Genomic DNA, 12103 nt, shown 5'->3' with positions numbered 1-12103 from the left:
CAGGGGCTTCGGTGCAGTACGTAGATAGCTAGTAAATGTGTGGCTGAGAACTGGGTGCTGGGAGTCCACTGGCTATCACAGTGTGCATGGCGAACTCTAGGTGTCACCCATTTCATAGTTGTTAAGCCCGCACACCACCACCCCGAGGGCAAGGTGTCCTCCATGCAAACTCCTCAACACCTTCTGTCTTTTCACAGCACTATTTCCATCTGCATCACACAGACCACCACACACACACCACTCACACACAACACCACAAGACAACACTCGCACCGTTTGATTCTTTCTGTTTGTGAATTCAACGTGCCTCGCTGACAGCCCATTCCGATGACAGGATGCCCACCCACGCGTCTCCTCGTGCTCGCGTTTTCTCTGGCCTGACACAAACAGTCGGCCGCACTCACCCCACCCCCGTCACCTCTATAACCCGTGCTCCAGCAACACCAAAAACGCTTCAACAGCTTCCTCCATATACAGCAGGAGCACCCTCGTCGCACAACCTGCAACACTGACTAGTATCCACCAGTTTGCTGATGTGAAGATTAGGACTCCTGATGGGTTCTAGTGAAGGAAAATCTGACTGCTCCTTTTCCTTCCACACAGTGTTTCTCAGCAGACTTTATGAGCTTGTTAGACGGCAAATATCACAGTGTATTGTTATGACCACACTGAATTCTTTTACAGCAGAGTGAGTTTCACTATTGGCATTGTTCGCAGACTGATACCGACCTACCCACTGCTCAGAGAGAAAAGACTCAAAGAATACCAATATGGCGGCTGATATAGTGAATTCGTGAGCTGGAACCAAAAATACCACGCTTTTCTAACGTGGATTTTACACTGATATGCCTGACCACACAAAGGTACACAGAAGGCGATTTCTTAAACTTTAACTTAAATACATAATAATAATATATTTAGAGTTATTTCTTAATGTTGATCGATTACTGAAATAATTAACTGATTACAGTTAAATACAGTAATACTACAGGAGCATACTGCTAAATAACATTAATATGCTTGCATACTACACAACTAGCGTACTGTAAAAATGATACAGCAACTTACTGTGAAAGCAATGTCCCTAGTTACCAGGAATTTACTGTAAATGTACACACAGTAACTTGCTATTAAAGTAATACCAATATTTTCCTGTAATAATCAACCACAGACGCCTGAATACTTTTTACGTATTATTTTTTATTTGTGTACTGTCCCCTTCCCCACAATAGTCCACAAAGACAAATGTCCATTAATTCATTAATATATATTCATGTATACATATCATAGTGACAAATAAAAAAGAATCACAATACAAAAAACAATTTAAATATGTAGAATGTTGATCGCATGTCATAGCCTTGATTCAATGTTTTTGTACTCAACATGCATTCGAAATATAAAAATAGACTTCTGATTAACTTTATATACACTTTTTTTTATAAATATAAGTATACAAATGTATTTTTAAAATACAAAGATAAATACAGTCACATAGTGTACATTGTGTACCAAACCAGCAATTACAAACAATTTTTTGGATATTTAGCATTCACAAAACACAATTATTACATTAGAAATGCAACTTTAACGACAATTGCAGGTCTTGTTTTTTTACTTTAATCCTATTTTACCTTTTTCTGTCCTTCTTTTGCTGCCCACAGTCCCTTGCTTTTATTCTGAAGTAAAGGAGGCAGTCAATAAGCGGTGAATAAATAAAGAGGGTAAGAAACAGGAAGTCTAGCTCTGCCGGACATCCTGTAAGAGTTTGTTGATCTCAGCCACCAGCTCGCTGGCGTCCACCAGCTCATGTCGGCTGTCGCTGCGTTTGCCCTGAAGGTGGCTGAGCACAGAGTCAAAATCGTCCTCCTCATAGTTCTCTGGGATCTCCTCCATGGCGGGCAGCCACTTGGAGGAGGGCCCTGGGAGTGGCACCGGAACAGGCACCGGGGCCGGGGAAGGCTGCACCAGAGTGGGGCTGACCAGTGCCGTGAGCAGAGGGCTGCTGTGGGGTTTGGGCGCATGGCTGCTGTTCTGGGGGCTGTTTTTGGGTGCCTGCAGGCCTTTGTGGCTGCTACTCTGGGAGCTAAGCTTGGTGCTGGGTTTCAGGGTGTGGTAGCTGCCACCCTGGTGGTGGCCAGATGGGCCAATACTGCTTCCCGGATTCTGGAAGTGGGTGTTGGCAGCCCAGGCTGCCACGCCCTGCTGGTGGACAGAGGGATTGGGCTTGCCGGGGAGATGGCCCCTCCTGCGATCTAAAGATCCAGTCATGGGGACGCCCACTCCGCTCAGGCTAGTCCCCTTCTGGTTTTCATTGACCTGGACGTAGGAGTCTAGACCCTGGGGTAGCAACCGTTGGAACACGCTGCTCATCTCCGACAGTAACGATGTGGTCCCACACAGGTCTTCATCTCTGGCCTCACCCCCGCCGTCTTCTCCCCCATCCTCTTCTCCACCGTCCTCACCACCCAGGTCTTTGCCGAAAGTGGAGAAGCTCTGGTTGCGAGCAGAGCCGGTGTCAGTGCAGGGCTGCGGGGTCTTCTCCTGGGAGAGGTCAGTAGCTTGGCGGGCTTCTTCCCCAGGGATGTAAAGGTTGCTGCGGTAGTCGGAGGAGGATGATGCCGGAGAGGCCAGAGGGGGCATCCAGCACTGGTCTGAGTGACCCAGGACACGACACTCCTCTGTGCAGAGCCTCATAGCTGGAAGAAAGACAGAAACACTCATAAGTATTTGCTGTAAACTCGGGGCTGCAACTAACAACCATATTCATTATTGATTTTTTTCTGTCAATTAATTGTTTAATCTTTATCATTTCTCTAGAGCTAAAGTTGACATCTTCACATGTGAGCTTTGGTCCAACCAACAGTCTGAAACCCAAAGATATTCAGTGACAATAATGTGACACAGAGAAAAGCACACAATCCTCACATTTGAGGGGCTAAAACAAGAGAATGTAAATATCCAAATTGATGAAAAAAATGTTCAATCCACTAATTGATTAATCGATTATTAATTGTTTCAGCAATTGTATATAGCGAGGGGTAAGAACCAGAGGGCCTTAAGTGACATTTTGGACAAAAATAGGTTCATTAAGTATTTTGTCATCTCCATGTCAGAAAATATGGTCTATGATATATATATATGCTATCTGGGTGAATGTGAGTGTACAAGAATGTGGTAACTTATGGCCGGGAAGTGTAAGTAGATATCGTCTACTTTAAGGGACAGAAAACCCCACAAGGTGGGAACCAAGGGACTAGTGTTGCTTTCTAGTGAAAACTGTGGATGTACATATTTGGTGATTTAAAGGATAAACCTGGATTGAGTTCTACTTTATGGGCTGAGAAAATTCTCCTGCCGCTATGTTATTTATAGTAGATGTATCTTGCAAATAATAGTAAAAGGGATCACATTATTTTATGTGTACATAGTCTTTTCACAACCATAAATTTGATCACCAAACCAAAGAGATGCAAAGACAATTGCTGTCAGTTGGGTCTCTTCCCACCAGCTAATATTTGCCTGCCTGTCCTCAGGTGCTTCTGCTGCACTGTCTCTGGGAGCACAGTGGAAATCTGCCCTAATTAGTCTGAAAGGCTCTCTGCAGGAGCACTGCCTGCTACAGTACCTTCCAATGTATTTACCACAGAGAGACAATTCAGCAAGGCCGATCAATGCCTATTACCCATTCAAAATAACTCCTCCTCTAAAAGCCCTGCATTTTTCCCTTTCAAGTCGCTCTTTTCAATATTAAATCTTCAAATAGAAAATCTCTGAAGAATAAATTAGACAAATCAAATATGCCAACTTAAAGCCTTCATTAAAAGAGTGTGCCGCTTTTTAGTCGTGCTATTGAGGGACTTCATTATCCTCTCATTAACATGAAAGGAACATTTATAATACATCTTAGAGCAGATGAAAAGAGCATTTGGGTGCACTGGAAGGGGAAAAACAGTGCGGGGGCAGCGGCAGATTGGGTGCCCCGCTGATGAAAGGGTAAAAATGAAAGATTTAACCCAACTGATTTGTGTGTAAAATTGAAAAAAAAAAAAAGAACGTGTAAGGCAAACAGAAAGCCTGCCTGTCTGACTGTAACATCAATTCAACCGAGTTACTGGTAGATCATTAATTGGCAAGTAAAACCTAGTTATATTCCGAACTCTAGATGCCATGGCTCGCTGCCGATGTGTTTGTTTACTTGAGAGCTTTTATTTTATCAGATTTTATCAGGAAACAAATTCTACTTTTATTCCTGATAAGAAGCAGCAGGAGGGTGCTTTATCCACTGAGTAGAGGGACAGATGAAGACTGTTGGCAGTGAGATTTAGACTAGACTGAAGACTACAATTTGAAGATATACTTAAAGGGACATTCCAGTGATTTAGGATTGTAGTTCAATAAATTTTGAGCAGTTCAGGGAGAAAGATTAAAACAAGTATGGTCAAAATCAAAGCAGCAGAGGCTGAGTTTTAGCTCCTAGTATCTGGTCAAGCTCCAAAAATGCTAGTTCCCATGATGCAACTAGTGTATTTAGTTAAACACTCTGCCTGGTAAATACCCACATTTTTCAAACTTGTGACAGAAGTTTTAAGTTTTACATTTCTCTCCATGCCCAAGATTAAATAACTCTGATGACATCACTATGACATCATTATGGAGTTGACAAAGCTCCTCTAGAACCACACAAGATATTAAACAACTGTTTTAGCATGCCTCGTAAGTAATAAACTGACTTTAACATGTAAAATTGGTGGTGTGTTCCCATCTTCTGCCTGTATGTGACAGCACTCTTTACTCCTCATTCATTATGCACAAAGAATGGGGTCAGGCTGGACAGTAAGAATATTTTTAACCATTATCATACACAAACCGTTTTTTGCTCTCCGTTCAAGAGGTCCACTTCTATCTGTAACACTGATGAAGCACCTTGGACCAAAGAGGCATTATGTATTTCTTTGATCGGTTCTGTCTAAAGTGAAGAAAAACACCTACCTACACCTGTAGAGTTCCCTAATTAACATGTTTAATTTGTACTTTTTGTATTCTAAAAACAACAATACAATATATATTCGGTCGTTAAGACCTGACCATGTCACTGTGACGATAGCAAGACTCCAGGACGTTACTGCGCCAAAGAAATAGTTCCAGCAGGTAATTTCCACAGATTCAGTCATTTTTACATCACTGTTTATGTATGAATTAAAACATATTAATAAGTGAGCTTTAGAGGTGGGTGTATGATCTTTGGACAGAGCTAGACTAGCTGTTTCCCTGTTTCTAGACTGACCACATCTTGACTCTGTCCATCTACCAAACAGAGAAGAGAGTGGTACTGATTGACTTTTCACTCTCAGAGAGAAAACAACTAAATGTATTTCACAAAACATTAAAAAAAAGAACGAGGAGTGCAGTTCGCATAAATTTCCTTGCTGTTTTTGAGAATGTCAAGTTTTCTGAAAGGGTTCTTTAAGCATTTGAGTTTGAGTTTAAATGTTTCAAGTCTGAAAGTACATTCCCTAGGGATAAATTGTATAAAGTCTTCTGCATCCACAACAAAGAGTTTGCGTCTCATCATCCCCTGAACAGGGAGGGCTACCATATCCAGCCATAATGACAGGGCACTGCTCAAAATCATCCATGCTGCAGTGGACATGGGGGCGGGAGGCGGGCTGAACATACAGAAGGAGAAAGGTGAGCTTTGAGATGTAATTATGTTCTTCAGGGCTTAATCACGAGCACAACTCAGTGCCGACTCCATAGCAACTATTCGTCACATGGCAATTAAATGCCTCCTTTTCATCAAATGAGCACCAAGGCTTCAGATTGGATGGCTGAAAGTGAAGGCTTGAAGGTGGAAAAAGGAGAGAGACTAACGAGCAGAGCTCCTCCACAAAGCTATGAAGGAAGGGAGAGAGGGAGTGAGGGTGGGAGGGGGAGGTGTTAGTGATGAGATTGTCTGCCCGTCTGGGTCGACTTTAATTGGGATGTAGCTCAAATGCAGTGTCGAGTGATGGCTGTGTGGGAAGCTGGCTAGAAAGGAGCGGGAGCACTGGGAGGAGAGGGATGGTGTGATAAAGGAAGCTGCAGCAGCTTGCAACCTGCATGAGGTTAGCTGAGACAGGCTGAGAGACGGAGGAATTTTAGAGAGTGTGACCGAGTGTTTCCAACTCAACTAGTCGTTGAAAGATGCCATATATTTGATGCCAAGTGGGTAGAATATTTGGAAGTCAGCAGGGTCAATCAATGCTCAACAAGTGTTCAAAGTTCCTTGGTAACTGGATAGTGGGGAGGAGGAAAACTCCATGCAGTGTGACAGTAGGGAGAGGAGATAGGGAGCTGTAAAGGAGGACCAGTTGAGCTATCTGGAGAGATATCTCAAGAACGTAGTGACAGTGAGGTGAAACTCGGTGGTTGAGTGCGTACAGTGTCATTCACAAACCTCCAAGGCCAATGCACATGCAGCCACTTGTAATGCAGAACAAAGAAGGCATGCCCAAAATGCTAAAACAATGTTTTGCTAACGGGAAGCAGATGATTTGAGGGTTTGGCACTTGCTATGGCTTAACTCAGGGTTTCTCACCTGTGGTAACCTGTCACAAAATTCTCATGATCCCAGCAGTTGACTGGTTTCTTGGTCATGAGTATGGAGGGTGCACCACAAGTAACTATACAGAAATTGAAAGGTAGGTTTGTAATTTTTCCCGTCTTAAAGTAATTCAAATGTGGTCACTGGCCCTGAAGTGATCACTTCCCTGCTTGACAAAAATTCTGTCAAAATCCACAGTCCTTGTTCTGTGTAAGATTTTTTAAAGATAGGGTCAATCGTTCTGCAGAAAGACAGTTGATGGTTGAGTCTCACTCCCAGGTTGTTTGTCAAAGCATTGGTATTTGATATGGGTGTAAATCACAAGTTTCATCACAATATGATATTATATTGATAAATTGAACAATGATACAATATTTGCCGATATCACAAAGTCTGCCATGATACGATTCAGGGATCTGCAGGGTCTCTTGTCTATATTCCCACGCAAAATAAAGATGACGATATAAATTGTTACACCCCTATTTGACAACTTGTGAATTAGACTCAACAATCAACAATCTTTCTGCAGAACAACTGACCACACTTTAAGTTCAGCTGTATAGACATTAGCAGTCTGAGGAATATCAAGTGAATATCTTCCAAAGTGAAATTATTTTCGCACAAGATCACCTATTTAAGTCCAGGGAAACTGTCTCTACTGCTAAAGTTACAGTCTTAGAATGCTAGATATCCACTTTATTTGTGTAGTTCTGCCTGCTGAAGCCTCTTATTAGCTTTGTCTGAACCATCACTTCGGCTGGAATTGTGTGATTGTGGAGAAATGACAGCAACCAATAACTCTTTACATGCATATAACACGTGAGTAATCCATTCAGATAAATTTGAAAAAATCTGTACATATCCTTAGATAAGATTTATGAATCAAAACTATGTATTTAATCCCTTTTTAAAAAATAAATTTAGCATGTCGACATGTCAGTCTAGGAAATCTGCCTCAATCTGTGCTCAGAGGTGACCTGTAGATGGGGTTGCTACCCCAACGTTGAGAAACTCTGCTTTAGTTCAGCAATATTTAAAGACTCAAGAAGGAAATTGTGGGCCAGTGTTTGACCAGAGCTGGTGACCTGTGTTTGTTGATCATGTAGTGACATGGATGGGATAATTAATAACCCTGAACAGATATATCTTGTCAATTGTAAATCTTTCAGAGATTAACAAGTAGTTGATTGATCAATTTGTCAATCGACAGAAAATGAATGGGAAAGTAAATATGCCCAACATTTGCTGGTTCCTGCCTCTCAAATGTGAAGATGTCCTGCTTTTTTCCAACTCACATGGTACCGAACAGAATATCTTTGGGTTTAGAATAATATTTTAAAGATGTCCCCTTGAGAACTTGGATTTTTTGACAATTTGTAGATAGAGTCTATGGTTTTTGGGAAACCTACAGGACTACATAAGGAACTACACTTTGGATTCAGGACTAGATTCTAGAGAGACAGGAAGGGTGTGATGGGATATGAAGGAAGGAAGGGTTGTGGGGTGTGGTGGATGGGGGGCCAGGGGTGTACCTGCATGCGTTCTGTGTTGGCCATCAGGGGCATATATCTCAGTAAAGCCCTCACCAAGGAGCCTATCCATGGGGGACTCCCTGCCAGGCTCATAATCGCTGTCCCCAGCTTCACTGTCTCCGCGACCGCTGTCCTTCAGACTGAACTTGTCCATCTCGTTCAGGGCATATCTGCATAGAGACACAGACAGAGATTTCATAAATTTATAATAGAGGAGTGGCTAAACATTGATAATGTTATCAAATGGTTACGGTAAAGCTACTGATGAATAATAAGGTGCACAGAGAGGCAGAGAGTGCTCTGCAGAAGAGGTTTTACATAAAATTATGCAAATGCAAAGTTATTGAGCATACAGTTTGACTCTAAACCAAAAAGCTGGTGGATATGAATATAACAGGTTATGTTTAAGTCCTGACAACAGTCAAAATCATGTGGAAATGGTTGACTGTTATATTATAGAGGCATCAGTAAGTATCTCTTTTTCACCTTTACTTCTGCCAAAGAATGGAAGGCTTTAAATGTGTCATTTTGCATTACCTGTAGCTCCTGGTATATTTGTTGCCTCTGAAGCTTGGTCGTGGCTGGTACTGGCCCTGATGGAGCATGGACAGAAGCTGTGAGACTTGCTACAATCCCAAGAGAAACAAAAAAAGACAAAAAAAGAAAGAAAAAGGACAAAAATAAAAGGAAAAAATGAAGAGGGGAAAATGAATGGAGTCAAACAAGCAAGGCCACAAGACAATGTTGGGTGGGGGTGCATTGTGGGGAAGGGGTAGGGGACGGGGGGTAGCATGACTTTATGACTAGATCCTGAATGTGATGGTCAACAAAAACATGACACAAAGGGCTGAAGATAACAGAATATGGGAGCAAGGGATCAATTCAGAACAAATACTTGGTATAAGACGAAAAACGTGCATAGTATGTGATTTTGGACAGAAATATTACATTGGTATATTGGTTTATCTTTTGGATTTAACAGATGCATAAATCTACATGTTTAGACTACCTTTAGCACAAACCGCATGACACAGCATCTAGGTTTTAAACTAACTATAAAAGCATGAAATCTCATTGTCTTACCTCAACAGGAGGTGTAGCATGAGCCAGCTCCAGGGCAAAGTTCTCTGGCACGTGATTGGAGGAGATGGTGACTAGGCTGTTGAGGGACTGGCGGCTGTGATGGCTCTGCCTGCTCCCCAGGGTGCCCCTCTCAGGGGTAGGGGATGCTGAGGGTGAGCGTGGGTGGGCACGGACGGGCAGGGTCCCGTTGACGGTAGGGACCAGGGTGATGTCCGCCTTGTGGATCTGCCTGGCGGGCTTCTTGGGGTGGTTCTGGTAGCTGTTCTCTGCCACGCGGCAGTTGTAGTTGCGTCTGGGGTCTTTCTTCTCACGGCTGCAGCGGGCAGTGGCAAACATCACCATGACAATGAGCAGCAGAGCGCAGACGGCGCCCAGAGAGATGATGACGATGAGAGAAAGATCCAGCGGAGCCTGGCTGGTGGGGTAGAGAGGGGGGAGGATGTCCATAGTCTCCTGCAGAGAGAGCCTGAGGAGGGCCCCTGTGGACAGCCGGCTGGTGCCCCTGTCCTGCACCTCCACCCTGATCTCCATCACGTCCCGTGGAGCCTGCTCCAAGCTAGCATTGGTTCTGAGTTCACATCGCCGAGCATCCATCACAAAAAGCCCATCCTCGTTGCCACCAACAATAGAGCAGCTCACCTCTCCATTGGCGCCAGCGTCGCGGTCTGTGACTTTAAGTACAGTGATCAGCTGACCCGGTGATGCGTACTTCCACACCGGCAGCTCGGCAGTGTGATTCCGGAGGGAGGGGGAGTGGATGATGGGCGGGTTGTCATTTTCATCCAAAACAGTCAGCAGGACGGTGGTGTTAGTTGATAGCGCAGGGTTTCCCCCGTCACGTGCCTGAACAGTGAAGGCAATCCGGCTAACGTCTTCATGGTCGAAACTGCGTAAGGCGTAGATTGCACCATTAGAGGGGTCAATGGTGACATAGGTGGAGATGGGGCTCCCCTGGACCAGAGCATCTATGATGGTGTAGGTGACTTGACCATTGGTGCCCAGATCTGGATCTGAGGCCACCACAGTCATCAGGTAGGCTCCAGGGGAATTGTTCTCTGACTTAAAGACCTCGTAGCGGCTCTTCTCGAAACATGGTGGATTGTCGTTTTCATCCAGCACCTGAACAGTGAAGTGTTTGATGGTGGAGAGGCTGGGGGAGCCCCTGTCCTCAGCTATGACTGTCAGACTGTACTCTGACCTCTTCTCCCTGTCCAGCGAGATGTTGGTGAGGATCATGTAGTTCTTCTCATAGGTCTTCTGGAGTCTGAAGTGGCCATGGCCATGCAGCCTGCACACCACCTCACCGTTGAGCCCAGTGTCGCTGTCGTCAACACGCACCAGAGCTATGAAGGTGTCCACAGGGGCGCCCTCCGAAATGTAGGCCACTTCCTCTTTGCCTGGCGTCATCAAGTTGATGTTTATCTCTGGTTTGTTGTCATTCACGTCCACCACTTTCACCACAATTTTGCAAAGTCCAGGAATGGAATTAGGGCCCAGGTCCTGAGCCTGGACATCTAGCTCATAGGAAGCAGTGGTTTCATAGTCCACTTTTTTAATAAGAGTAATGTGGCCATTTTCTGGGTTTATCTTAAATGTTTCCAAGATCTTTGGAGCGACATGGCTGCTGAAAGAGTATACTATTTTCCCATTAGTGCCCTCATCTGGATCTGTGGCGTTTAAATCAATGATAAGAGTCCCATGGGGGGAGTTTTCCAGCAAATTGATGATATATGCCTGCTCGTCAAAGGCTGGGCTGTTGTCGTTGGAATCAGAGATGCTGATCTTGAGCAAAGTGGAGCCAGACTTAGGGGGTACGCCATTATCCGAGGCCGTGAGTTGCAGCTGGTAGTTGGACTGCACCTCCCGATCTAACTCCCTCATGACCACCAGCTCTGCGTACTTGGCGCCGTCCGTCCTGGTCCTGATGTCGATCTTGAAGAAGTTATTGGGGGTCAGGGAGTATGTGTGCAGAGAGTTCTCCCCGACGTCCGCATCCACTGCGCCGTCCAGCGGGATGCGCGTCCCCACGGATGCGCTCTCGGAGATCTCAATGGGAACGATGGCGCGGGAGAAGTGCGGGGAGTTGTCGTTAATGTCCAGCACCTCCACCTCCACATGGAACAGCTGCAGGTACTCCGTCGGGAGCGTGACCACATCGAATTCAATCGAGCAGTTCAAGTTTTTCTCACAAAGCTTCTCACGGTCGATTTTGGTGCCAATGCTGATCTCTCCGTCCTCCTCCCGGACAGACAGGAACGGCGTACTCCCTCGTTGCATAGCGCGGAACCGAAAGGTCAGGGAACTCGGTAGTTTGGATAAAACCCCGGATACATCCTCCTTTAACCGTGCAATAACAGTGCCCACTTTCTGCTCCTCGTAAACTTTATATTTCAGAGTCTTACCAGTGGCGCCGTGCATAAGCGCGACCAAAAGCAGTAGTTTGAGTAGTGCCAAAGAGAAAATATTTCCTTTGGTTTGGATCATATTTGCCCCCATCTTCTGTAAGCACACTATGGCGATTACTTCCACAGAGGGAAAAAAATGTAGTGGGGGGAAATGTAGATGTCTTCTCAGACGTCTGGCATGTTAAATCCTCGGCTGCAGCTGCTGCTCACTGTCCGCAAAGAACTCCGCAAAATAGATTAAAAAATAAATAAATATGTGGATTAATATATAAAGAAAACTTTCCTTCTTTTGGAGAAGAAAGGCGCACAAAAGCAAAAGCGCGGCGCTCTCCTTGTAGACAAATCTGTTGCATATATCGACATATGCCCGTCGCCTAATGTGTGTGCGCGCCTGTGAATGAGTGAGAGTGAATGTCTGGGCGAAGAAAAGGCGCAGCTTTCTCCCAGTCTGTGCAAGAGAGTGAGTGAGTGAGAGAGCGAGAGAGAGAGGGAGGGAG

The 12103-nt window shown here is 44.7% G+C and overlaps 1 protein-coding gene across 3 annotated transcripts; it reads right to left on the bottom strand.

Annotated features, from left to right (window-relative positions):
- Window positions 1–1180: 1180 nt before the first annotated feature.
- On the bottom strand, window positions 1181–12036 carry pcdh18b (protocadherin 18b). 3 transcript variants are annotated; one of them, XM_035669707.1, is made up of 4 exons: window positions 9202–12036; window positions 8656–8744; window positions 8119–8288; window positions 1181–2699 (listed from the first exon to the last, which is right to left on the bottom strand). In XM_035669707.1, the coding sequence occupies exons 1-4, from the start codon at window positions 11695–11697 to the stop codon at window positions 1741–1743; spliced, it is 3714 nt and encodes a 1237-aa protein (XP_035525600.1). In that variant the 5' UTR covers window positions 11698–12036; the 3' UTR covers window positions 1181–1740. The 3 variants fall into 3 exon arrangements, with proteins under 3 accessions (XP_035525600.1, XP_035525602.1, XP_035525601.1); XM_035669709.1 differs by having other exon boundaries at window positions 8173–8288; XM_035669708.1 differs by having other exon boundaries at window positions 8656–8711.
- Window positions 12037–12103: the final 67 nt, after the last annotated feature.

The sequence above is a fragment of the Morone saxatilis genome, unplaced genomic scaffold (assembly GCF_004916995.1).
Source record: "Morone saxatilis isolate NCDOM2014 unplaced genomic scaffold, NCSU_SB_2.0 Contig22, whole genome shotgun sequence".
NCBI classification, from domain to species: domain Eukaryota; kingdom Metazoa; phylum Chordata; class Actinopteri; family Moronidae; genus Morone; species Morone saxatilis.
The sequence above is the reverse complement of the archived record's forward strand: the minus strand, read 5'-3'. Positions and strand labels throughout refer to the sequence as shown.

Bases quoted from the DNA above. Each gene is read 5' to 3' on its own strand.
- pcdh18b (XM_035669707.1), bottom strand. From the start codon at position 11,697: ATGGGGGCAAATATGATCCAAACCAAAGGAAATATTTTCTCTTTGGCA. The intron at 8,745-9,201 runs GTAAGACAATGA...TTGGGATTGTAG, and splicing joins ATGCTACACCTCCTGTTGAG to CAAGTCTCACAGCTTCTGTC. The intron at 8,289-8,655 runs GTAATGCAAAAT...GTCTCTATGCAG, and splicing joins AAATATACCAGGAGCTACAG to ATATGCCCTGAACGAGATGG.